Source organism: Dermacentor albipictus, chromosome 8 (genome assembly GCF_038994185.2).
Source record: "Dermacentor albipictus isolate Rhodes 1998 colony chromosome 8, USDA_Dalb.pri_finalv2, whole genome shotgun sequence".
Lineage (NCBI taxonomy): Eukaryota > Metazoa > Arthropoda > Arachnida > Ixodida > Ixodidae > Dermacentor > Dermacentor albipictus.
In genome coordinates, this window is record NC_091828.1 from 112,652,118 (window position 1) to 112,679,912 (window position 27,795).

The following is a 27,795-nucleotide window of genomic DNA, read 5'->3' on the forward strand; positions in this document are numbered from 1 at the left end:
GCCTGACAATTAAGGGGACACTACAGATGAACGTACACCCATTCCAGAGGATTGGTCAAGAATGTTCACATACGCAGTGGTACATGTCGAGTTTCACGCACACGCAGTGACCCAAGTGGTTATATGAATAATACAATTGACAAGACAGTAACAACCAGCACTCGCAAAGTGGGGAGAAGATGCCAAAAAAAAGAAGCTTCGCTTTAGAACTGGTTATTAAAAAAGTGGATGGCTGTTCGGCCTTAAGAAGTGCTGGTCGTTCAGGTAAGGGGGCTACACGTGACGAAAGATGGCCGCCTCACGTCAAAACTTTCAGGGGAAGAGCATCGTGTCGGTTGCACGATAGTCGTTGGTTGGGGTAACCAACGTCTTGAATGTAGGTGACATATGGCTACAGTTATTTCTGGCAGAGGTCTCTCTTATCTGGAGCAGCCCGACAACATGTGTGCCTGGCGGTTGGACGGGCTGTTGTTGTGCACGCGTAGTGCGTATGCTACCGATTCAATGGTGGTTCCTGCTTCTAGTGTGCTTCCATCTCCATAAGTCTACGGCAAGGCAAAGCCCGCGTCTATTACGCGTCCTCCATACAGCCGCCTGGATATTAACGAACTTTGTGATTGTACGTCTATGCTCCTTTCTTTCTTTATCTCTACTTTGCTGTCACTTTACATCGCCCTCTCCTCTCTCCCTAGCGTAGGGTAGCAAACGGATCTTCCCATCCGGTTAACTTCCCTGCCATTCCCCTTTCTTCTGTCTCTCTCTCTTTCTTCTTCCCCGGCTCATCGATTGTCTCGACGTCATGCACAGGCCTCACCATCCGAGTCGCGTCAACACGTACGAGGTGGACCCGGCGGACGTGGCCACCCCTCCCCCTGCACCTCCCGTGCGAGTGTCCAGCCGCAAGGCGCCCAGCCGGTCTCGGGAGCCCATACCGGTGCCGCCGCCCGTAGTGCCCACGGCGGCCGCCGCTGTTGGCGCAGCAGGTCGCATGGAGGGAGTGCGCTCGCGTCGCTCTATCGAGTCGCAGCCTCGGAACAGCGGTGAGTATAGTGTACTAGAACACTATACCGTACACTATTCTAGTACGCTATACCGGTGAGACTCGAGAGCCGTGCAGTTTTCGCGCGCGCTAAATGTGTGGCCTATGCGTGTATTAGGGCGCCTCTCTCAATCCTACACTCAGTACTCAGTGGTTACTCTCTCCCTTTCATCCTCTTTCTATTCCCCTTTCCCCCACCCCCAGTGTAGGATAGCAAACCGGTTGCTGTTCTGGTTGACCTCCCTGCCTTTCCTACCCTTGTTTTCTCTCTCTCTCTCTCAATCGCGTTTGTTAATGCTGTCGCTCGGCTTCATACGTGTACACATCACTTGCGCATCAAGTGCAGCACCTATAGACCCGGTCGGCAATTCGGAAACGCTCGCAAAAAATTGCACTCCCAACCACTTGCTCGGTGACACGTTCCTCGTATACAGGGATATTCACGCTTTTACTGTGTCAGCCCAGCCGTATACACTGCAGGATACAGCGTCAGAGTACTCCCCGGAGTGTCTTGCTCACGAATCTCACCATGAGGAAGTGGAGTAGTCGTTTGCTGATATGCCCTCCCGCCCCCCTCCTCATAGCAAAGCTTCTTCTTCAATGGTTCATCTAGTTACTAGCTTTTCTTTGCGCGCATAGCATCGTTCCGCACACGCCATTCGCAGTTAGCTTCACATCGCTGAGCTGTAGTTATTCACTTGTGGTCCTCCTCCGCAGCCAGCGTACACCTAGCGTGAGATCACAACGTTCCCTGCCTTATGCCGCAGTTGCCTTACGTGGCGCCTACACAAGTCCTGGATCCTGTTGTCTGCTTGAGTACCTTCAATGCATTTGTTTCCCATGAAAGAACAGCCTGAATGTTTCGATAACAATAGCTGCATTTCAAACCCTTCTAGAGTTCGCATAGATGGCCTTAACGACGGTGTGGCTGACCAGTTAGTCCTCGCTGCAGTCCTCCGTTTATAGTAAAGTTGCCTGCGTATATATTGCTCGGATCGCGCATGCGCAGCCCACGTCTTGTTCCTTCATTTTAATCTCCTTTTCACGCCCCAGGTACGGACGGCTCCCTCGACCGCCGCGATTCTCGCATGGGTGGCCGCTCGGTCGCCTCTTCCTCCCACGCCCGGTCTCGCTCCATGGAGGACCTCCTGGACGAAGGACCCCCGGACAGCGCCCTCTCCAAGCGAAGCGCCCTCAACGGCCGCTACTTCGAGTTGGCCCGCGCCGAGTCTGCCGCGACCTCCGCCGGAGGGGCGCAGCAGCGCTGCGTGGCCACCGTCCACCACCGACCGGACCTGGACGACGCCGCGGGCGTCGCGGGCACCACGCCCTCGGGACGGTCCCACCACGACGACGCCGACGACGACGACGACGACGACGGGGGCACGTCGTGGGGCCTCTCGGCGTCGGTGCTCAACGAGCGGTACTTCTCCCGGAGTACCGGAGGTAGCATGGTCCCGCCGTCGGCCTCGGAGACCGCGAGCGAGCTGATGCTCGACTCGCCGCTCAACGGTCGTCCCGGCTCCGACCGCAGCGAGAGCCCGCAAGTGGACGCCAGGAGCGGGACGACGGACGCGCAGCGCTACGTCAAGTACTCCGGCGGTTCAGCCGTTCAGGCCGCACGGCGCAAGGGTCCCCACCTGCACACGGCGAAGGCGCAGCTGGCCGGCCGCGCGGCGGCCGCTGCCGCAGCAGCCGGGACGTCGTCCGACTGCGGCGCCCGCAGCTCGGCGCTGTCGGACACGTCCGAAGCGCCGTCGCTGGCGTCGCACGTGCGCAACGTGCGCATACCGTCGCACACGTCCGACCTGGACCAGTACCTGGACGACCTGTTCAACCCGGTCCTGCTGGACGGCGGGCTCGACGAGCTGAGCGACGCGAGGTCGCTGGCGGCGTCGCTCCGAGGCGACGACTCCGCGTGGGACGGCGACGACGATAGCCTGAGCTCGCTTCAAGACCCGGTGCTGCTGACCAGGGCGCTCAAGGGAGACGGGCCGTCGATGGATGCGCAGGTACCCGGCCCGTTGTTGGTGCCCTTGCTGGAGGAGGTTGGGGCTCCTCCTGCCGCCTGATCCCACCAATATTCCTCCCATCCTAACATCTATCGCCCGCACCTCCTCCCTCATCCTCTCTTCTTTGTAAATGTTCGCAGAATGCCGGCGGGGCGCTGACCATGGGCGCCAACCTGGGACTTGGTAGTGGACTAGTCTCACCCCTGATTGGCTTTCAGGCCATGCAGAGCCCTTCAACTGGTCCCATGACAGCCGGTAGGTGGCCCTGCTTCACTTGTCAGCGGCGGTGTCTTGGGTTCGAATTTGTTCGACTGCCTTTGTATACAACACCCGATGTAGTATACTAATTAAGTTAATGTTATTTAGGTTAATGCTACTTTAGTGCCTCTGCGGAAGTGGCAAACTAAGTAGACTGCATCACAGTTGCCCTCTGCGTCCAATCACGCCGCTGGCATAGTGAGATAGTTATAAGCCGTTCCGGATGACGTCGCACCCTTAAAGTGTAACAGAGTCGCCGAACCGAAAACTGCAGCTTAGACGTTTGTTCTTAGAATTCTATAACCTTCGCATTCAGAAATGGATCTTAACTTGAACCATACGCTCGATTTGATTTTATCTGCACCTGTCGCCAATGCGCCCAAAGAAACGCAATGAACGCCTTCGGCACGTTCACGCGTCAGGCGTCAGTTAGATCAAGTCAAGCTTGGGCTTCAAATGAAGGTGCGCTTCCGAATACGAGGGTAAGTATTGCAGTTTATTTTGTTTTAACTTTTCAAATGTGGGAAATTATCACCGCTGGGCACACAGTAGAAGCCTCAGCCTGGAACGAACGCTTCGACAGGACGGGGAGAATTTTTTTTGGGGGGGGGGAGGGGAGGGGGGGACCTGTTTTTGTTAATGCGACTTCTCTATTAGCCTCTCGGTCGAAACGTTCGTTCCTGGCTTAGGCCTCCCTTGCTCGCTCGCTCTCAATCACTTCTAGACTTCGTCTTCGTGTGAACCCTTCGTCTTGTTCAAATGTGGGATCCACTTGACCTCTGGCATCGATGCAGGAAGCGGAGCCAGTGGGTCCGGAGCCCAGCAGAATGCGGCGTCTCTCTACAACCTGCCCCTATACAATGTTTCGGGTGAGTGCACAACTCGAATCAACCTGAGAGGTGAGCTGGTAATGCGGCCGTTGTTTCACTGCGACGTCCTTCTCTCCACTCCAACAGGCATGACCGTGCCGATTGTTGATGCGTCCCAACTGATCCAGCAGCAGGTTCTGCAGCAGCACATGATGCAGGTTCGAAGCCTTTTCGGCGATGCATTGTTCCACTTTACACTTGGCCTCGGCGAGCCTAAGGTTTTCCGTAAGGAAAGCAATGGTAAAAACCTCGCCAGGTATACATCTGTACAAGCTGTCGGTGACTTAAAGCCACACGATGTCTTTTTCTTTTTTTTTTGGCAGATAAGCTATAAAGCTGTCTCATAACTTTTTTTCTCTTTTTGTTTTTTCAGCTTCAGCAACGAGCATTCCTCGCGAACGCCGTTCAGCAGAACCTGCAGATACAGCAGCAGCTGATGCAGCAGAGCGCCGCTCTTCAGCAGCTGCTCCAGTCGTCGGTGGTAAGCTGGTTCTCGTCACAGTGCGTTTACAAGATGTCACCCAGCAAAAAAAAAAAGCTAAGAAAAAGAAAACGCCAAACCCATGCACATGTTTGAATGACTGTATGAGAGAAGCATTTTGGGGTATCGCACTCGGCGCTTAACTTGTATTATCGCTTTACTAACGCGCATTGAGCGTTTTCATTGCGCCAAGGCAGTAGCTACAACGAGAGAACATCGATAAAGCTGAGAGTTAGACGTGCGTTAGAAACCCCGTGCCTGCGGGCTAATAGAGCGTTGAGCTATTGCGACTGGTGAGCTTCGTTCAATTCCCTCCAGCGGACACGGAATTTTCTTTGATGAGCAACAGCTTGCGTTCAACCACTGCCGAGACTACCTGGCAAGAACTCTACCGACTAGCCAATCCACGCTGAACCCTCTGGGAAGTAGGCAAAGAAAACTTTTGTTTCAATAAGTTGCAAAAGGTTAATGTAGTCAGAACACTCAAACGAATCGGAGATTGACTTGAAACCGCTCATAAACTGACACAGCACACAGGAATGAACCACTACGCACATCGGGATGGGTATATAGCGCCCTCCATTGTTTTCGACGCCTCATTGTTTGGGACACAAGCGTTCGTTGTCTGCGCTTCGACACCGAGTTCCTCTTTGTTCGGCCAGCCACAATCGGCCAAGGTTAGCGCGTCTCAACTTACCATGCAGAGCCCTAGGCCACTCTCAGTTGGCTTCCGTAGGTGCGTCGACGTCGTCGAGTGCGTGTTCGTGTGAGTACACTTGTAGACTGGTGCCAAGCGATGACAATATCAGTGCTAGCGTTGACCATTTGACGCTTTTTGCTGGCAGTCGCCCTTGCGCGGCCGGGCACAGGACAACTGTGCTCTATACCGAACGCGTCTACTATATACTATAATAAACTACACAGTCTATCTGCTATGCTATGTACTAATGTAAACTAGATTGTCTGGTGAATGACAGCTTTTCCATTTGATGAAACATCCTCCACCTTGCGAATTTAAGCAGAGAGAGGGGAAGCTTATATTACTCCAGATGTTGATCCTAAAATTGGTGGAGTGATCCCCATCAAAAGATTCCTTTTTTACTTATTGGCGCACTAGTCCACTCAAGCATCTTCGTCGCAAGTTCTCAGGGGAGCGGTAACCGATTCGCTTACATTCCACATCTAGAGCTCTTTCACATCCTGCGTCCCCGTTATCAAGCCACAAGATACGTTGCAGCTAGTCCCCCACTTCCAATAAACGCGCGACTTTTGGTCAGCCACGTGTCCGTTTCGAACGTCGTTATGCTCTCTGCAGCAACGCAAGCAGCGATGTGTCGCCATAGCCCGCGTGTGCGGCTGATTTCAACGGACCGCAACTACGCGACGCAGGTTCCCGCGGCTTCTCCGCCACCCGGTACCAGCGGGGGCGGTGGCCTCTTGGCCCGTGCCGCCAGCGCGAGCGACCCGAGTCACCACCACCACCAGCAGCAGCAGCAACAGCAGCAACAACAGCTGTTGAGCCCTACGATTCCCGGTCTCACTCCCCTGTCGCTGTCCATCCCGACCATCGACCCAGCCGCAGCCGCGCAGCAACGGCTTCTGGCGCCAGCGGCGGCGACGGCGGCGACCCCTATCGCGTCGACCACGGCGCACCCGTCGTCACATTTCCCAGGAGTCACCGCGGCGACCCGGGCGTCTCCCAGGGACGCGTTCGGCAGCGTTCTCAGCGAGCTGCGCTTCAAGGCGGACGGCGGAGCCGGCGGCGGGACCGGCGCGCCCCCTCCGCCGCCTCCTCCGCCACCTCCGCCCCCTCCGCCGATGTCTCCGACCACCATGGCCAAGTATCAGGGTTAGTGGCCTTGTCTTGGTCCTTACGCGCGTTGTTACGCGCCCTTTGTGTGCGGGTCAGGGAGACGGTAGACGCACGCGTTTTCGGGACGGGATTCTGGAAAGAAGCGAGATAAATGACATAACAAATGCCATGCAGATCTCAGTGGATGCCGCGTAGACCGAAGTATAGATATAAATGGGCCCTTAAACTCAGTCAGTCTTGTGCAGTCAGTCATTTAAAGGAAGTGTGTGTATATACAGTGGGACCCCCTTCCTCACTCGGAAGTTTACGTTTTGCTATACGGGATCCAGCTGCCGCCTCTCAAGTCGATGAAATGATATCATCCAGTCAAATCACCTTTGAACCGCGGGCTCCTAAATGACCGTCGTTACCCGGTTTATGGCTTTGCTATGAAGAGCGTCAGTCGACAGGTCTGAGGTGAAAAACGATACACGCCACGCACTGTTGGTTAATGTAGAAAATGCAGATGAATTCTTTCACGTCTCTACACATTTGTTATTTTATGCAAATGTTACGTATGTGTTGCTGCTGTGCATTAACACCTAGCGAGTTCTGTATTGTTATAATGTGCCAGGCAACAATGAACAACAGGATCGCGGCCTAAAGGCAGAGCATGGGGGCTACTGTGCTCGTGGTCAGAGACTCGATCCCACCACCGGACACTTGAATTTTATTTTAGGGCGACAGCAATTATATATAGCAACTGCTCGTTGTATCGGTTGTATCGGATGCTGTTGTATCGGTTGTCACTGCTGATGTATAGGCTAGGATAGGATAGGGATAACTTTATTAAAGTGCCGGCAAACGACGATTTAACGTGTCGTGACGCTGGCCAAGCGTCGACCCGGGGTTATACCCTACTCTGCACTAGCCCAGTTGGGCCCGTTTGTAGTGGGTCATGAGGCTTGTGCTTTTCGAGCGCACCCCGGGCCTGCTGGACGGCCCATAGTTGTGATTCCTTGTCTGCAGACTGCAGTGCACCTTGAAGTTCTGGCGGGTAAGTCCTGGAGGTAGCTGCCGTCGGGAACCTGGCACAGTCCCACATTATATTCCATTGGTCCGCCGGACCCGCTGCACAAACACCGCACAGCCCACTCGGATAGAGCTCTGGGTGAAGCACGTGCAGCATTGCGGGGGCGAGGAGTGACGCGGTCTGTATTTGTCCTAGGATTACGGCCTCCTCCCGACTGAGTGCCGGTTGGGGAGGCGGCAGTGTCCGTCGAGCTAAGCGGTAACACTTGGTTATTTCGGCATAACTCGTCAATCTGTCCTTGGTTTCGAACCACCACACGGAACGGTCACTCTCGGGGACACGGAAGGTAAGCGCTCGTGCCGCCGAATGAGCCGTCTCGTTGTGGTTCGGTAAGGATGCACACTCGCCGGCATGCGCCGGGAATCACTTGATACGGACGGTGCTGCCGCGGTCTTGAAGTTTGAGCTTGCCGATGATGGCGGCCGCCGGCGCGCATATTCGCCCCTTGGCAAAGTTGCGCACGGCATTCCTCGAGTCGCTGAGCACGGTGCGACATTCGGCCTCGGTGATCGCCAGAGCGATGGCAACCTCCTCAGCGTCTGTGGCGTTCGTGCACCGCACGCTCGCCGCCGTTGTCTTGGTGCCGGTAGCCGCCGCAACGACCACTGCCGCGAAGCCTTCCCGCTTGTATTCCGCGGCGTCCACATACCGGGCGTGCGGGTCTTGGGCGTGTTGTTCAGTGAGGGCCTTGGCCTGCGCCTACCGCCGTTATTGGTTGTATTCTGGGTGCATGTTCTTCGGGATGGGGTCCACGTAAATGTGGGCCCGCGCCTCATCTGTGATCTCGCACGGTTGCCGGCGGGGAGCTTGGGGGCTGTAACCCAGGGACGTCAGTATACTGCGGCCCGTCTTGGTGGTAGAGAGGCGCTCGAATTGCGCGCTGAGCTGCGCCTCGGCTATTTCTTCTAGGGTGTTATGGACGCCGAGCTGCAAGAACCGAGCCGTACTCGTGGTCTCCATTAAACCCAGCGCCGCCTTGTAAGCCCGTCTGATCAGCGTGTTGATCTTGGTCCTGTCAGTGACGTGCCAGTTAAGGTAGGCTGCAACGTAGGCGATGTGACTGATCACGAACGACTGGACAAGGCGCACGAGACTGCCTTCACGCATGCCCGCCCGTCGTGCAGAGACTCGATGTATGCGCCGGATGGCGTCCATTGCCTTGGTGGTAAGCTTGTTGATGGTCTCGTCGTTGCGGCCGCTCTTGTTGAGCAGCAGGCCCGGGACCCTGATCTTGGGAACTTCAGGGATGCGTTGCCCCGATGCAGTCACAATTTTGATGTGATCACGCTCGCGAAGAGGAGCGTGCTTCGGTCCCGGTCGAAGCGGTGTGAGGACGAACAGCTCGGATTTGGCGGGTGAGCACATGAGGCCTGTGCCATCAAGGTGCTGCTCGATGGCGGTAACCGCCGCTTGCAGCTGTTGCTCGATGCTGGCGTCAGTGCCGCCGGCCGCCTACAGGGTAATGTCGTCGGCGTAGATCGTATGCCGGACGCCGGTCCCCGCTACTGCACTCGCTACCCCGATCATGACGAGGTTAAAGAGCAACGGCGATATGACCGAACCCTGTGGAGTACCCGTACTGCCGAGCTTGTGTTCGGGGAGCTTGAGGTCTCCGGCGTGCAGTTCCACCGTGCGGTTGGTCAAGAAGTCCTGAATGTAATTGTAGCTCGTTACCCCCATGTTGAGCCTTGATACTTGTCCTAATATGGCTGAGTATTTGACTTTGTCGAATGCACTTTGTAAATCGAGACCCAGAATTACTTTGCTGTCTTGTGTCTTGCTGTCGACGATTTCTTGTTTGAGCTGTAACATGGCATCTTGTGTGCTGAGTCTGCGCCGGAAGCCAATCATCGTGTCAGGATAGAGGCCTTCCTTCTCTAGGTATTCCTGCCAACGGTTGGCGACCACGTGCTCCAGCACCTTGCTCACGCAGGACGTCAGCGAGATGGGACGCGGGTTGCCGGTGTCCAGTGGTTTGCCCGGTTTCGGAATCAGGGTCGTTTCATTATGCGTTGTACTCCTACGTGTACCTACACGTCTACTCCCCGTAATGGCATGTGTAAGGCTGACAGTATTTTACAAATAATAAAAAAGTAAATATAAACATTCCAGGCAAATCCTTGTCGCCGTCGCTGTGACGTTCCTTTAAAGTCAAAGTACGATAAGCTCCAATGGCGGGCCGGGCGCCGCATGCTGTGAGTGCGAGGGAAAGCGTGGTGAGCCGAGAAGGACGGTGGCTTGATTCGCGCCGTCTTCCCGCAAGCCCGGTGTTGTAGGTTGGGGATGAAGCGCGCGCAAGGGGAGGAGAGCGCGCGTCCCCTCCGCTTGCCCGACCGTGACTGCGCGTTACTGTCCGCGTGGCTGCAACATGTTATGTACTGCCGCTGCCGCTACGTGTCGGAGAGACAGTCTTTGCAGGCGGCGCTACAGCTGCAACGGCACCCGAGCTTGGAACTGCACCACGTTCCCGGCTCATGGCGAAGCACCACCTGCGCGTGTGCACGCCACAAAAGCGCTTCTGACGTTCTTGCGGGCTACAAGCTTTAACAAACTTTGTGAATGCCTCTATGGGGCAATATATATGTATGTGTGTGTGTGTGGCTGCATGTACTGCCAGGTGTTTATCACTGTATACATCACAATCATCACCCAGCACCTAGCTACCAGATTGAGTCAGCGTCTGGGATCCGGACTGAGTGACTGAACGATATTCCCACGGGACTTTCTCTTCTTCTTTTAATCTTTCCGTCCCCTTTTCCCTTTCCCCAGTGTAGGGTAGGCAACCGGGCTGAGTCCTGGTTAACCTCCCTACCTTTCGTTTATCATCTGCCCCCGCTCTCTCTCGGCACCTGGAGTAGCATGTCAGGCGAACAGCCAGGCTAAGATCTCAAGCACGTCACTGAAGCGTGCATGTTTATCTCTGTCTCTCTCTGTCCGCGTGGCGGACAGAGACGACTCGCGCGCCGTATATGGGGGAGGGTGATCTCATACGATCGGTGCCACGTGACCATCGCGCAGACGTCTACGGCCGCGCCAAGACGGTGCGCATCGGCAAGTGGCGTTGGCCGCCACCCCGTGACGAGTCCGGGAACTGCCTGCCGGGTCAGCCGACGTCTTTCCTCGAGTTCAAGCGACTTCGGCGCCAGGAGCGCGAGGAGCGGCGCGCGGCGGGCCTCCAGGACGACTCGAGCAGCGACGACCTGGACGACCTCGATGACCTGGACGACGAAGACGAGGACCTGGTCGACTTTCCCGAGATACAGGACATGGAAGCCGGCGGCACCGAAGCCGGCTCTCCCAAGGTCAGTGATTCCGGCTTGCGCTGAGTGGCATGTCAGCTTGAGATTCGCAGCAGGTGTACCACTCTGTATATACACCGCCGTCAGACTCCGCCATGTTTGTGTCGTCAGAGCCAATCTTTGGAGGGGGCCTGGCCGCGTTGTGAGCCAGTCATAGTTGGCAATATGGCGCCATTTCACAGTCTCCAGAATATCACCCCAACAGTGGTAACACATATAGGCAGGTTGTGTAACGCACAGAGCAGATAACCGGTACTTTGTGCCACGGTGGCGGTCTACGCTGTAGTGTAGCAGAATGGGTATCAAGAGAAGGGGGGAAGCTGTCTGCGCTGCACTTGTAAGGAATAAAAGCAGGGCGTCTGATCCCCCACTTTAAGCACGGCGTGCACCTGCAAAGCAGGTGTACGTAACTGTATAGCATTGTACATGGTAGCATGGTGTCGTATACAGGGTGCTTTTCTTTAGCTGCGCCAATTTCTTTTAATACTACTCGTGCGAACAACACAGCTCAACCCATCAACTAATTTACTCCTCGTTGAGGGGACCACTACTTCTTCGAGAAATCACAATGCCTAATTGAATAATGACCATGTAATGACATTATTATTTTGAATTACTTTCCAGCATACATTACGATTTTCAAATTGTGGACGGTGAGGTCTCAAATTCTCAGAACTCCAGAAGTTATATATATATATATATATATATATATATATATATGTATATATATATATATATATATATATTTCAGAGTGTATGCCGAAATACATTGGCGTTACAGTTACTTTTGTGTTTAAATGCATCAAACAGCACATAAAAAATGATTTTTTTAAAACAGTGATATTTTTTTAAAGAAGCACTGTTGCCTACTCGGGAGCATCCCCTATACTCTGTGGCAGTCGGGCCAGGTAACATGACGTCGCGGATCGGAATGAAAAGGCCTCGTGCTGTCTGGGTGGTTTCGGATTAGCCGCACCACTGTAGTGACGTCGTCGTTCTCCGTCGCAGCCCAGCGCGCGCGCGGAGCAGCAATTTCTCTCCGGCTCCTACGTGCGTCCGTCAGTCCCGCGTGCTTCAGTCAGTTAACGCTGGCGTTCGTTAACGGCAAAAATCAACCCAAAGAGAGAGAATAACATAGAAAGGCAGAGATGCTAACCAGTCAATAGTCCGGTTGGCTACCCTACGCTGTGGGAAGGGAGAAGGGGAAGAGAGGGAGAAGGGAGAGAGAAGGTGTAGATGCGTGTACGGGCAGTACTTGAGTTAAAGCCACTCGCGCGAACCAGAAGTTCTGAGGATGCATAAAAGTGCCTTCACTGCCTTCTGAGCCGATGATCGGTCGTGCGGTGCTCTAGTAACGTCTGTTCACTCAGAGGACGGTCATCTAATTTCCTCAATGTGTTGGACAGAGATTGACTTTGTGCTTGAAATCGAGGACAATGGCGCAATAAGTGTTCAATATTCTCCTCGCATCCGCAAACATCACATGCAGGACTAGCAGCCATTCCTATTAGTGCTGAGTAGGCGTTCGTGAAGGCAACTCCAAGCCATAACCAACCCAAACTAACCCAAACCCAAACCAACGTCCCGAAATCCTGTCACCTGCCGCAGTCGGAGTCCGTGCGCACCCGGGGCGGCGACGAGGAGCCCATCATCCGGGCCTTCGAGGGCGAGACCCGGCCGGGCAGCGTGGGCAAGCTGCGCATCAGCTCCGAGATGAAGGCCAAGCTGGAGCAGCTCACCATGGACCACAGCGTGCGCTCGCGGGCCTCCAGCCGGCGCCGGCGCGAGGACGAGCTGCCCGTAGCGCCGACGCCCACCACGCCCCCCGGCGGCGACAACCGCAAGCTGCGCGAGGAGCGCAAGCTGGCCCTGGAGCGACAGCTGGGCTGGCAGGACGCGGCATCGGAGGCGCACTCCTTCCGCCTCGACAACCTGGTCAAGGCCAAGATCCAGAAGATGGAGAGGAGGTCGCAGGTTCGTGCTCTTCTTCTTCTGGCGGGCCCCTTTTTGTATGTGTGTCCCTGTAGCGTAGATTTTTCCCTATAGGGTGTACTACTAGCATTGCGGCATACGATCACGCGTGCCTTCCTTAAAACTATTCAGTCCATCATCTTGGATTGTAGCGCCAAGTGACACGGACAGAAACTATAAGCAGACAGGACGAGCGCTAGTCTCTCTCCGTATCACTTCGCGCTACAATCCAAGATCATGTTACCGCACCAACTCGCCCAACTTTCTATCCTGTTTAGTCCAACCAGGAAGGACGTATTGAACGACACGTCATCTTCGTGGGGTGCAATCAAATACGAACTCGAAAGATCGCGAATACAAGGGAAAATATTACTGTGGTCCTTTGTCGCGCATCCCAAAACGATAACGCTTTCCTTTTTACAACTGGTAGCTGAACATGAACCAAACATTGGAATGATGGTTAGTACAAATTTGCGGGAACGTAGTCTTTCTTACTTCGAAATACTTCGTAGCTCTTTAAATTGATTATATTCGTCAAAATATTTCGTCCTAAATGCAAAAATTTGCAATGATTGTACAGCTGCGCAGAGCCGTCACGCATTAGAATAATATGATTGCTTGGAAACTTTGGAAAATAGAGCAAAGTAAACCTATGGAATCAAGCCAATAGAAGTTCAGAAAGCGACAAGCACAAATATTTGACAAACCCATGCACTGCCCAGAATCCCCATGGTAGCCGAACAATCGCAGCGCGGGATTGCTCCTAGTAAATTTAGTAGGGAACCCTATAGAGCAGCGTACCCCTGGAGGAACCCGAAACATGTTACTGCTTCCAACACTTATCTCGCGCGTGGTCTCATGTTGTCGTCTCTCGCAGCTCCCGATGCGAGACATGCGAGACGTCCGAGACATGCGAGACATGCGAGAAATGGCGTCGTCGCGGCCTCCCCGGGCTTCCGACCGAGCCGGCCTGGGTCCGCCGCCTCCACCGCCTCAACATCAGCAGCAGCAGCAACAGCAGCAGCAGCCGTCGATCCTTCAACAGCAGCAGCTTCCACCGCGAGGCGGATCCGGTCAGTCTGGCGCCTCGTCGGTGGCCGCGTCGAGCAGCGTCTGCATGCCCACCACACCAGTGGTGCCCCGTCACCGGGAGCCACGCCACCCGATGACTCTTCACACGGAGAAGCTGCTCGACGGCATGGGTAGCAGCAAGGCCGAGGCCATCGAGTGTGAGTTTCAGACAAGCCGCTCGAGGCACTGCCATGGCGGCTGCCGTCCTAGCGTTATGTGTGGGATGACATATTAGAGAGCTTTAGTGAGCCGCGATAGACATATTCACAGAAGCTCATTAACGGCATATGTAGCAGCAAGGCCGAGGCCATCGAGTGTGAGTTTCAGACAAGCCGCTCAAGACACTACCATGGCGGCTGCCGTCCTAGCGTTATTTGCGGCATGGCATATTAGGGAGCTTTAGTGAGCCGCGATAGACATATTCACAGAAGCTGCTTAACGGCATATGTAGCAGCAAGGCCGAGGCCATCGAGTGTGAGTTTCAGACAAGCCGCTCGAGGCACTGCCATGGCGGCTGCCGTCCTAGCGTTATGTGCAGGACGACACATTAGGGAGCTTTAGTGAGCCGCGATAGACATATTCACAGAAGCTGCTTAACGGCATATATAGCAGCAAGTTCGAGGCCATCGAGTGTGAATTTCAGACAAGCCGCCCGAGGCACTGCCATGGCGGCTGCGGTCCTAGCGTTATGTGTGTGATGATATGTTAGGGAGCTTTGGTGAGCCGCGATAGACATATTTACAGAAGCTGCTTAACGGGATATGTAGCAGCAAGGCCAAGGCTATCGTGTGTGAGAGACACCGTAGGTGCCGCCGCGATTAACGCCGGAGGTGGTTATGTAGGATAAAACATTTCACAGCTTCTTGAGCCGTGATTGAGCAATAGAGAGTTTTAGAGAAGCTGCTCGACGTGAGGGGCAGCGGAACGGCCGTGGCTATCGAGTTTGACATCGTCACTACCACGGCGGGCGCCGTCTGGGCGTTATGCGCATGGTGAAATATTTGGGAGCTTTAGTGAACTGCAATTTAGTGATAGACATATAGAAATTGCTTAACGGCATGGGTAGTAGCAAGGCCGAAGCCACCTAGTGTGAGGGACACCATGGGCGCCTCCGTGATTATCGCCGGATTAGCGTGCTCGCTTTGAAAAATTGGGTAGCTTTAAGTAAGCCGCGATTGGGGTATAAAGAGTTTTAGAGAATGTTATCCACAGGATGGGGGGGGGGGGCGCTGCAGCAAGTGCGAAGTCATTGAGTGTGATACCGTGCGGCAGCGTCGGGTACCATTCGGAGTGGGTTACACGCCGTGAAAGATTCGGGAGATTTGGCGATCCGAAATTGAGAATTTTTTTTTTATTTACGTAGAGTATGTCCTAGTGCACAACTTCGTGGCGATGAAGTGCTGTGCAAAGCCGCGTCTTCCAACTGCTGTGTGCTGTGGGTTCGGCGTAAGCTGTACAACATGTTTGTGGGATAATGACACGCTAAAACTCCCTAACTTTACGAGTTCGTAATGGCTGCAGCTCCACAGATTGTGCACTGCAGTAAAGATTACATCACGAGTAGACAAAGTGACGTTGTCTGACGGGATGTTTAGGCGCATATATAACACTCATTTCCCCTGAATCTAGAGAGCAAGATCATCGCTGTCGACCGGCCAGTCGTGACGATGACGTAAGCGGAGCGCAGCTTGAACCACTGACGAATCACGGAGAGGGAAAATGACTGGAACAGAATGGTTGCACATTAGCCTCCTCGACGTCGATACGACGACGCTGTTCGAAACGTCACGGCCCTGTACCTTTCTTGCGCAGTCGAGGACTGCGCCGAGTTCCTGCAGCCGGTGGACGAGGCGCCCCCTCCCGCACCGGTGGTGCGCACCAGGGACAACTTGAAGACGCGCCTGTACCCGCCCAGCAGCGCCCCCTACATCACCTACACCAAGGTCGAGTGGAGACTGAGGATACGCAAGGAGGTGCGTGCAAGCCTCCTCATTTACCGCGAAGGAAATCGGCATTATTAGCGCTCTTCGTGGCAGACGTACGCGCGCGAACCGTCGCGCTTCGCGCGAGCTGTCGCAATAACAGGGATTTCGCAATATCTGTGTATTTCGTGCGCACGTACTATCGGCACGAATTTGAATTCAAACAAGGTTCACCCGTGTGTTCACCTGTAACAGCGGTTTAATTCAGACTCCAAAGCGTATGCACATGGGACTACGCCGCGCTTAGAAACAGGCTTACGTAGTTATTCAGCGTCGCACTTTCATGTGATGACGCCGCAACGGGCGCTCTGATAAGTTATTTCCCGATCTCATTTCAACTTTTGGTGACGGCACATCCAGCGGATGCATCGCGCTTGCTGTATCGGCACGATTGTCGAGTACAAGTTCGGGGGGTATACGCGTAACTGGGACGACCCGTGCCCAGATTCATTTCGTTATGTGGTAACTACTAATAAACCTACAAGTGCTCATTGCGAACTGTTATTCTTTACCTCTGCCACGGCCACATCGGGTGGCGCGTGCACGCTGTTGATCTCAGAGGCCATGGGTTTACGGGAAAGCAACCTGAGTACCATAACATTAAAAAAATTAAATTATGCACCTAAATCTAAGTACACGGGTGTTTTCGCATTTCGCCCCCATCGAAATGCGGCCGCCGTGGCCGGGATTCGATCCCGCGACCTCGTGCTCAGCAGCCTAACACCATAGCCACTGAGCAACCACGGCGGGTGAGTACCATAACATTGATTAGACAGATGTTAGAAGCATTCGCTTCGAAAACGTAGACGGTGCTGAAGGCGTTGATATTTTTTTTCTCTTCCAATGTAGCACCAGCGCAACTAAGCGATGCGAGATGGTCATCTCCTGTCGCGAACAGAGAAACTTCTCAATTGCAAAGTTCGATCATTATCTCGCGCCTATGGCTCTCGCAGCCGTTTATCCCGCTTTCTTAGTTTAAAAAAATGTATTTCATTGTGAAGCCTACATTGCGACACATTTCCGATACAGCAGGGAAAGGGGGAAAGAACGCCCTATTATAGCCATAATTATAGCACCATCAATGTACAAATTAAGAATAGAAAGATAATTGAGGTTCACATTCGCATTCACACTATCTGAGAACATCATAACAAAACATTTGTGAACGCCAACAAGGGAAACTCTCGTGCATCATAAATGCAGACGTCTCAAACTTCGAATAAATGGTCAATATCGAAGTGGACAATGTTTGCGGGTAGGCGGGTATATGCGCTGTCACTTACACTGGGGGCTCTGAAAGCAACGTGTAATCTACGAAAAGAGGGCCGTTCGCGACTTTGCTCTTGCTCGCGTTGATGGCGGAACACTTTTTTTCGGAACATACCATTTTGTCGGAACGTCGAACTCACCATACCGTCACAGAAAAGGGTGATGAAGGCGCCATTACACTCCTTATGCACTCCAAAAACACTTCACGTCCTTCGGGACGTATCTTTGCCCCCACAACGATAATCGTCATATGACTCTCTTGCGTTCCCTTTCTCGATGAAGCCCGCGACTTCTCGAAGAAGCCCGCTTATTTCGCGCTCGGAAAAGCACCAGTTATGTGGCACGTATTGAGCAACACAAAGCTGTATCCACCGTTTTTCGTGTTGCTCAACAATTGTTTGCGTTTACACTTTTCATCTAGTTATAATATGTGAGAAGTTCATTCATTAATTAAGCCTAATTATACAATTAGGCGGAACGCGAAAGATACTCTGAGCATCTCCAAGTGACGACAAACAACATTACCTTGGTTCTGTCCAGCAATGTGGGATTTGCGTATTTTTTTTTAAAGCCTTGTGCACGTTAGTTGGGGCACCCTGTAGTTATACACTAAGTATACTTTTATACTGTAGAGAATTTTCATAAATTTGCTCATGGCACATAGCACAATTGTAAGCCTTGGAATGGTTTGCTCGAAGCGGTGGACATGGACAAAAAGAAAAGTCAGAATCCGCAATCGAACAGATACCAATTTTTCGATTCGCAAATTTCAACAATTACGGTGCACATATTGCGATTTACGAATTGTAGCCGGATAGGTCGCTAGGCGTGTTCACTCGGAACTAATCCCGGGAATACAGCACCGGCTTCCAGATTTTCATTCGCAAAGTCCGTGATGAAATACACTGACGCTAGTGCGTAAAACAGTGTTTTAGTGAAAAGGTAAGAGGAACAACATTGCATTTTTCACGCAAGTTTGACGGCGAATATCAGGAAACCGGTGCCATCCTCAGAATTCGTTCCAAGTGCATGCACCTTGCAAAAGCTTATTGGCTACATTTCTCAAATAGTATTGCGTGCTACAAAGTAATTAGTGAGTCAGTTATGCATTTCGATTTATTCTGCAAGTACAACGACCGCCTTCTCAAGCGATCAAGTTCGAGGATTAGAACCGTGCTACTGTCACATCCAATCCTATTTTTTCTATTCTGTGTAGTCCATGTAAAAAACAAAACAAGAAGAAGAACCTACTATATGCTTTGTAATGTTGACCTCCTTGTAAGGAGATTTCACTCCATTTGTTTTCTTTCTTTCTTTTGTATCGCACCCTCCTCGCAGGTGTTCCAACCCGGCGAGCAGCTGCAGGAACCTCAGGCCCTGCACCTGGTCTTCTGTCAAGTGGTGGCTGACGCCTTCGGGCCGACCTGCATCAGGCTCCGCGAGGACGAAGCGGCCAGGCTACGTACCCTATGCGGTGAGACACGGGACTCGAACTACCGACCAAGACAACTCCGTGCCAGCTTTTCATTTTTTGGAACGCATTTCTTTTTGAACTAGCCCGTCAGAGATAGTTCTTTTCTGCCTTTTCAGGCGGGTTTCCGGAGAAGGCGGGTATCATTTGCGCAATGAATCGCGACGTTTTGGCATCCAATTCACTAAATTCCACTAAGGTTCACTAAATTTCACTAATTCATTAAAGTCCACTAAATAAAGTTCACTAAAGTTCACTAAATTAGTTCACTAATTCACTAAGGATTCACAATGTTTTTTTGTCGTTCATATTGGGGAACATAATGGAGCGGGGGAAGAAACTTGAAGACTCGCCGTACGGTGAAGTTGTGTCCTTGACAGAAGCCACCAGACTACATATTGCACACGGCCTTGCAAAATGCCATTCCCCCAAATCAGAGCTGAAAAATGCTAGGCCGTTCCATTATATAAGTGAACAGCGCAAATGCGGAAAACCACGTAAACGGGAAGAAGACGAGTTCTATGTCTTCGTCCCGTTTACGTCCTTGACCACCCTTCGCGCTGTTTTGTTTACTAAGACGAATTTTAGACTACCCTAATTCGGCCACCCTGCTATAGCTTCCTGTTAAAAGAATACTAACACGACTCTTTCGATATACCATCTTTCTGTCTTGCGGTGAGCGATGGTCCACGAACTCGAAAATCCAGAGAAAGTACTAGCGAGCGTTACAGTGTCCTAAATGATTTGTTATAATGGGCTTCTCTACAAAAGAATTTCCGTTTGGCTTTTTTTTTTCAAGAGGTGTATGCATCGAGACGTCACGACGCAGAACGCGGTCACGTGGAAGCAGGACATCGCGACACTTCGGCGCCAGCTCCGGCTCGCTGTGCGCGGTCTGCTGTGCTGCTGTTCATTTCGGGGCCCGATGCAGCAGCACGATAGACCCCGAAGAAAATCGGAACGAGTACCCGAATGTCGCGATGCCCTGCTCCCACGTGACTACGTTCTGCACCGGGACGTCATGACACACAAGACACCTCCTGGAAAAAAAAAGAAACCGGAACAGTCCGCGGAAAAGTTAGTGTAGTAAATTATTTAAGGCGTTCGGATGCCTGTTGGTATTTCCTTTCTGTGGTTTCGAAGTCCTCTACCAACATTTAACACAAATAATAATAATATCATTATTATTATTATTATTATTATTATTATTATTATTATTATTATTATTATTATTATTATTATTATTATTATTATTATTAAAACGTCGAAACTGTCGTGTCAGTATTCCTTTAAGGGTCGCCCAGAATACAGCCCGGGGGACGCTTTTTGACAAGTGGTCTTCTCGACGAGCCAGCACCACGTGAACATGCGCCATGCCATCCGCTTACCCGCTCCGTCCTGCCGCCCGCGACGTCTGTTTGCGAGGAAGCACAAAGCGACGCGCTTTCAATAGCGACTCTCTCTTTCCTTCTTTTCCTCCTTTCTCTCGCCTTCTTTCCTTCCCTCCTTTCCTTTGAATTCGCCGCCTCTGTACCCTCTGTTTCTCCTCTCTCTTTCTGTCTGTTGATGTTGTTGTTGTTGTTGATCACGTTTTACGCGCAATGCGCAGACTCTCTGGGCGTGAGCCCCTCGGCGGAGACCCGGACCCCCGTGCAGGCTCAGCGCAGCGTCGTAGACGCGGCGCGTGAGCTGCCCCTCTACTTCAGCCGCATGTTCCCGGCGTCCGGGGGCCGGCAGCTGCCCGACGTGCACATGGTCGCGGTGGCGCACTCGGGCCTGCGGCTCGTCAAGAGGGACCCGCCGGGACAGCTCCGCGTGCTCGAAACCGTCCGGTAAGGAGCAGCGCAGGGAGTTTCTTTTTCTTTTTTTCTTTCGAGCCCTCGCACCGAGGGTCGAGTGAGGGAAGCCTCAGGGATAAAGCCAACGTTTTCAGCAAGGATACTACAGTCTTCGTCAGGACAACTTGTTGCTGCCCTGACGAAGACGTGTCCCCATCTCGAAGGTTTGGCTCCGGAAGCCTCGGGGCTCAACCTGGAGCCAAGTTTACAGCAAGGAGACTATAGTATTCGTCGGGACAACTTATTGCTGCCCTGACGAAGTCGTGTCCCCATCTCAAAAGTTTGGCTCCAGTCCGAGGCTTCTCTTTATAGCGAGAAAAAAAAAGACCACGAAAGGTACAGGGATATAACAAACGAAAGGATGGCGACACAAACGCTTCACTAAGTTTAACGAAGTTTCACGTATTGTCTGTCCTTGTTGCCGAAGATGTAAACGTGCTCATCCGGGCTGGTGTGGCCACCTGGTGGCTAAGAGTTTAAACAGAGAAACAGAAGACTTGTTGCGGCAACCAACCATATTCTACTTAGCTGCTAACGTAAACCGTCGGCAGCGGTATATTTGTTAACGTGCCACCTTTCCTAAAACTTTGCTTCGACATGAACACCCAAGTGACACGAAAACGTGTCGTCAGATGATATCGCTACGAGCGTTGTTGCTGCAAAGCCCCTTAAACTTCGTAATGTAGCGGCACGCTTTGAAGAATGCCGCCGCCTCCTCCTCGCGCGCTCTGGCCGTGGCCGACGCCGCGTCGCTATTGGCCGAATAGCATCACGTGGGCCCTAGCGCCATGCATCAGCGCCATTTTTGCTCGATAAACGCCTACGGAGTGGCGAGGAGCGCATGTTGGAGCCGTCGCAACGCTCGAGCAGTGTAGGCGGCGCCACGGTCGAGGAGGAACCGTGAAAGAGAGGAGAAACGAGGAGGAGTGAAGGCGGAAGAGGAGGAGAGTGTCGCTACTTTACGAAGTTTAAGAGGCTTTATGTTGCTGCAGGCAAAATTTCCGGTAACCCGGTATTCCATGAAGATGAATTCTTTGCGGACAGGCTTAAGCTCTCTATGATCACTTGACACTAAGTTGAACTTGCTTGTGAACTGCGAACTGTGTGACGGGCAGGTCACGTTGAAGAGCTACTAAAGAACACTGTATTTCTTTATTTTTACTGGTCACGTGTTTCAGATTCGAAGATATCGCCGACGTGAGTGCTGCCAGACCGCGGACGCTCCAGCTGCTTCTCAGGCACGGAGGGTGGATGACTATCTACTCGCCGAAGGTACTAACAGCGTGGCCTCCATAGACCACGTACTGAGATGTTAGTTTGTGGTGAACTCAAGCTGTAACTTAACCTTGCTGGTTGGTCCGAGAACACCTCCACTTCACTTGGGCGCGAAGAGCCTCTGTAAAGTGCAAGGGCCGTTTCAATTAAGTGAAACTCTTCAGAAATGCATTTACATTCACTTGCTTACTCAGATGGCATCATTCTCTCAGCGAGCACACTAATGTGGGGCATAAGGCATCGTTTACGATAGGCAAGCACTTGCGGGAGAGGCGATCGCGCGAGTCATTATCCACAGATATCCCGGAATGCAGGCAGGTATCGAGTATACGCATGCCGCGTGTACGTGTATGCATGTATCACGTATGTATGTATGTATGTATGTATGTATGTATGTATGTATGTATGTATGTATGTATGTATGTATGTATGTATGTATGTATGTATGTATGTATGTATGTATGTATGTGCGGCACGGCGTCAGAAACATTATCAAAGCTTAGCTTTAGAAGGACACCACAGAGAAGCACTAAATCACTTTATACTGATAAGGCACTGTTGCAACATTTCATTCTCTTGAGTTTCGTGGCACTAGGTTAATCATTAAAAGGGAAAATGACTATCAAAGTTGATTTCTTTTTAATTTCGCGTTAAAACCACTGCAACGGCATTGTGACGTCACGGATCTCAAACTAGATATTTTTTTAATATTCGGGCAGTTGCTGGCTCTGTAAAAACTTTAATACTCGTTAAGTTCAGTCTTGGCTGCATGCTTTAGAATACACTGCACTTTATCAATACCTGTAAAGAATTTACTAGGTCCGAGTAGGCGCCATCAAAATTGATGACGTCACGTCGAGAGCTGGTACTAGAAATTGAAAGTGGCGGCGCCACACGCCTTTCGTATTTGAGTCCTTGCTGGCTTACCAAACCTCTTCGCACCACGGCAATTAAGGGTGGTATTGTGGAAGGGTAATTTACTAAAACGGAGCAAATATACTTTTTCTGCTCGTTAGCGCCTCTAAATAATGAAGTTCGAACATAACTGCTCTCTGTAGCAGCCGTTCAGATCAACTCCATTTCTCGCTGCTCCTTCTCGCTGCACTCCCCGCACTAGTTTGATTTTACGGCCCTTTGTGAGGGATTCGCACTTAAAATCGCGGGCGAAGTCGTACGACTTCTTGATGTAGCTGGCACAGCGCAAAAAAAAAAGATTCAAGTGGACAAAGTGCTCGTACTGTCTTGTCGCACTGTGTAGCTACATCATATATTCACACTGTATACATAATACGCTTGACACGTTGATGAACTTCACTTACTGAAATCGAGTGAAACGTCGTATCGCTTCTATATTTATTTTTTTCCTTTCCCCGTGTCGTTAAAGGCTGGCCACATCCAAGCGTTGGTGCGTCGCTTCGTCATGGAAGGCACTCAGGTGAGCCTCGGTTTTCGAGCGTCCATTTCTAAAAGAAATCCTGCATTCTTTTGGAAACTTGGAAAACCAATAATTATGTAACGCGATTCGTGGGTCGCGAGTGTATAACGTGGTGTCGGAGTCGACTAACCCAACGGAACTCGTCGGTCACGTTCAAAGCGCGTCCATTGCAGCGGGGCTACCGTAACCCACGCATGTGCACCGCTTCTCCACGGTAGACGCGCCAAGAAATTCGCTTACCCTCGTCGCGCAGCGTGCTACAGTACGTATAATCAAATTAATGACGCACTGATGGATTGCGCGCTTAGAGAGAGAGGAGGAGTAAGCTCTTTATTGAAAAGTGGAGCGGTTAGCTGTAGCGTATATTCGCCTCCGTGCTACTCTGCAGGGAATGGCTTTAACGGCGTCGCTAACGCTAATGATGTGGCGCCGTCTGCCAGGCGGAAATCGACACACTCTCACGACTCAGTGCCGTCGCTCAAGGCCTAGCAGCGTCGAAACAAACAGGTTGTCTCGATAATGACGATAAAGGATTCCTAGTGCTTTGACCGTAACGCGAGATGGAACCCAACTATAATGGCTCGCTTTACAAACTATTTGTTCCCGTGACGACGGTGAAGTGGCGAAAGCCGATTCGGATTGAAATAAGCCGTCTGCGCTGGTCTCGCCGCCGCCATGTTGCTACGCAATCGCGGTAACGTGTGGGCAGACGAACCGTTCGCTCGCCCTCGCGTGATTGGTCGGACTCGGGCTTTCGTCATGCGAGAGCGCAATTCTGACCAATCGCGTTAGGGCAAGCGCGAACGCGGTTCGCTTTCATCCCTACCATTGAATCAACTAGGCCCTGTGTAGTTTTCGCAACGGCGGCGCTCTGCATCTGTCTATCGCATTGAGCGAATGGAGAGAATGTGGCGCAAAAAAAAAAAAGGAAAGACCAGAGCGCGTGTGTTCGCGCGAGCGATTCGCGTCACGTGACTCTAAACTCTAATCACGTGGGGCGTGCGCGCTTGTCGCCCTGTCCGTCCGCGCGCTTGTGGCTGTCGACAGCCGCCGCTCTATCGCCATCGCGCCGCCGTGGTCATTGCGGTGGGCGTCGTGCTCCAGTGTGGTGGTGGTCCCCTTTCGCTCGTGCTTGACGAGCGCCCCTTCGTTCGCTCGCTGTTGCCTTTACGCCCTCGCTCGCTCGACCGCGCAGGAAGTGCCGGAGTACGTGCAAGCGGTGGCCGACTACGTGACGACCGAGTCCACGCTGCTCAGCTTCCGCGAGGGAGAGCTCATCCGGCTCATCAAGCAGCGCTGCGCCGGACTCGACAAAGGTCAGCCGCAGTTTCGTGTGTTTTGTGTGTGTGCTTCCAGCGAGAAAGCTCTTTCCCTCTTGCTCTCTCCTCGGGGGTCTCGTTAGGGAGTGATGATGATGATGATGATGATGATCGCTACGGTATACGTAATAGCCCCCGATGATGGCGGTGGTACGAAACAGCGTGTAAGAAAGCGAGATGAGGATCGCCTTTGTATTTCGTTCTGTTATTGTTGTCTTCTTTTATCTCGCGGCCATTGTGTCTCCGGAGTGGCGGGTCAGTCGGTCAGTCATCTTGCGGCGTTCGCAGTTTCCCACGTTTTGTAATTTTTTCTTTTTTTCCTTTCGCCGTGGATCGCGTAATTGCGTGCAGTCGTAGTACTTCTCGCGCTCGCCGCAATACAATGGGTGAGCACGTCGACAGAAAAAAAAAAAAAAGCTTGCTCGTGTTGTTGCGCATGGCTTCTCGGCAACGGCATGCGTGTGAAGCGCGCGGTAAGGCGCGTATTTCAGCGGCAGGTATGGGTGTAGCCTCGATCTCGAAATGTCGGTATTTTTTTTTCGGCGGGTAATGTGGCCCGCGCTTTTCAAAAATTCGATATATGAAACTTGTCAAGAAAGCAGAGCTCGCGTGTAGTTGGTATACGTTCGTTTTAGGCCCAACTCGAATGCATTCCGACGGCAATCTAATGGATGCGTTTTGGCGGGAAATACGCCCCCCCCCCCTACCCCTGCGCTTTTGTAGAATTCGAGATGAAAAATCTAAAAGTCTTCACGCATAGCCGATAGCTAAGCGAATTCGACTGACCTCTAATGTATCTTAAACGGCAAATTTGACGCCCTAATCTAATCTGGCATGCAATGCATACCACCTGGAAATGGTGCGTAAAGCATAGAAGCAGAACCGAAGGGGCCGATTTTTTTTTTTTTTGTTGATCTCAACCATACGAAGCCAAGAAAAGCATATAGAGGAAGTTATTTGCAGTTCTACTTGAAGTGTGGAAATTGTAAATCAAAGGGAAGTGAAGGTGAGCGATAAAACAACTTGCCGCAGGTGAGATCGAAACCACACCTTTCGCATTACCCGAAGCTTTATACTGCCTCCACAAAATACACATATTCGATTGTTTAGCTTCACTTTTCGTTGCCCACATTATACTCCCTGTTAAGACGCAGTAGAATAGTTCGCACAATGATTACGAAAATAACCTCAGATGTATTTCAACGTGAAAGTTGGCGCGCGGTTGTTATTCCGGACGACGAAAGCTATTGGCAGAGATATGCTCATAAAGTTTGTCGTGTTCATCGTGCTCAAGAGACTGCGCCTGAAGTATGTGGTATATAGCTAACCCTTGACAACATCCTTTCATTTAGATGGCCCACAGAAAGTCCATGCGGAGTGCTCACATGACGTCACGTACGCCATTTTGCAGTTCCGTTCACAGCTTCCACTGTGCTGCCGGTAATAAGCGGATCTAGATGACGCTTAGCGCTTCGTCGCGCCGGCTGTGCGACAGTATAAGCCGACCGCGGTGACGTCAGTGCATATCTATTTATGTTGCATCGTGGCCGCCATCTTTGGACACTAGCACGTCGAGAAGCTGTGCGAACGAGGAACGTGACTGTATGACTTGCGCGTCTTGTGCCCAGTGGACAAATCGATGACGGCGGTAATCCTTCACGAGATTATCTATCTTGGTATACATGTATGACAGCGCGACAGAAACGAAAAGCAGATAAAAGAACACCACAGGACGAGCGCATCTTGTAGTAAATGGAACCGTATAAGCTAGCCCAGAGCTCCACCGGATTATCACTGTATTATCAGTGTATCATGGCCACCGTCAGGAAAACGGCGTACGCGTGATAACGTGGTGCACTGATGTCATCGGGGCCGCGATGTTTAGGCACTTGCACGACCGGTGACAAGCTGTGTCCGTGACGTCGCGTGAAAACTACCCACGTGACATCCGTCATCGGCGCCTCTTTCGCCGGCACGAACTCTGAAGTATGGTCGGCAGTCAAACCCATTGATAACACAGGCTTATGCGCTAAAATACTTAGATATATCAGGTAATTCGAGAAACTCAAACGCATCTATAACGAATTTAAGCGAGCTTTCGAGACGTGTTCGTTACAACGAACTTAGGTCGACGCTCGCGTGTTGTGCTTGACAAAATTTGCAAGGGCGTAAAGTCGTGAGCGATATGAGTGGGATCGTGGCATTTATTTGTAAGCCACGGTTACTCGTGATCCGTAGTTTCGAATCTGAATTGTTAAGTTGTAACTAGCAATTCTTGCGTTGAACATCTGAGCGTCACCGAACACGTTTAATACGGGAAGTGTTCGTTTAGTCAGTACAACTTCTTTAAGCCAATTTGTTTGTTCACATTCATATTGCTCGAGTAGGAACGGTTTGTCTTGGCGGAGTTACTTTACATGAGTTTCAAACAATAAGCCTCGCCGGTTAGGTATGCAAAATAATTCGCTTTATGCGGGTTCATTATATTCAGGCTCCACTACACTACGGGACATGCGCATCTCACAGAAAATGTTCTTTAAATTTTTTTGGGCTTACCGCTGCACCGTTCTTGGTCAAATTTCGCAGAGCTAGAGATCGCAAGAATGTTCATTTCTTCTAAACCCTCATTAACATTGCGAAAATACATTAAACGGTGGCCTAGTCTGGCTCTTTCAGAGCGCCCTCAGCAGCTCGGCCTCGGTCGTCTTCTTTAGTCGTCTTGTGGAACTCTAACATCCGTTCATCGTCGCCCTGTCTTAGTTATTCATTAATACTTGTGGATGAGGAGGGAAAAAAACTTTATTTTATCGAAATGGGGGGATGAATGAGGGAGCCAGGCTGGGCGAGGAGTTAGGTTGGGACTCAGGGGGCCGCAACTCTAGCAGAAGTCGCAGTATACTTACGAATGGAAGAATGGATGGATGTTATGAGCATCCCCTTTGGAACGGGGCGGTGGGTTGCGCCATTGAGCTCTTGCTATTATGCTGCCTAATGTCCTACCTAGGTTAAAAAAGTAAAAAAAAAGGCTATGAACTCCCAAAACCAAATTTTCTGATCCCCTATTGCGAATTTTGCTTTCGTACGTCTCCGTTACGTCTCTGTTACGTCTCCGTACGTCACTTACGTGCCGTCACCTTACGCCATCTGCCGGAGAAGGCTTTCGCCGCCGCGCTGCGTGTCCGTCTGTCTGTCTGTCTGCCCGGCGCCACGGCGACGTTCGGCTTGACCTGCGCTCGCGTGTACGACACGCCCCGACGTGCGGGGGGGCGAACCGTGGAAGGGGACCGACGCGAGCGCTCGGTTCAGGGCCCAGGCACAATG

At 51.9% G+C, this 27,795-nt stretch overlaps 1 protein-coding gene across 1 annotated transcript in view; it reads left to right on the forward strand.

The window, feature by feature from the left end:
* Positions 1-27,795, forward strand: part of Myo10A (Myosin 10A) — a 159,166-nt gene that overhangs the window by 104,674 nt on the left and 26,697 nt on the right. Inside the window, exons 23-38 of the mRNA XM_070524149.1 lie at positions 808-1,040; positions 2,093-3,051; positions 3,192-3,306; positions 4,104-4,178; positions 4,266-4,336; positions 4,552-4,659; positions 6,049-6,508; positions 10,563-10,846; positions 12,452-12,817; positions 13,692-14,043; positions 15,698-15,858; positions 18,475-18,610; positions 20,217-20,439; positions 21,624-21,717; positions 23,105-23,155; positions 24,351-24,471. Coding sequence (XP_070380250.1) covers positions 808-1,040; positions 2,093-3,051; positions 3,192-3,306; positions 4,104-4,178; positions 4,266-4,336; positions 4,552-4,659; positions 6,049-6,508; positions 10,563-10,846; positions 12,452-12,817; positions 13,692-14,043; positions 15,698-15,858; positions 18,475-18,610; positions 20,217-20,439; positions 21,624-21,717; positions 23,105-23,155; positions 24,351-24,471 — 3,809 coding nt within the window. The remainder of the gene's footprint in view (positions 1-807; positions 1,041-2,092; positions 3,052-3,191; positions 3,307-4,103; positions 4,179-4,265; positions 4,337-4,551; positions 4,660-6,048; positions 6,509-10,562; positions 10,847-12,451; positions 12,818-13,691; positions 14,044-15,697; positions 15,859-18,474; positions 18,611-20,216; positions 20,440-21,623; positions 21,718-23,104; positions 23,156-24,350; positions 24,472-27,795) is intronic.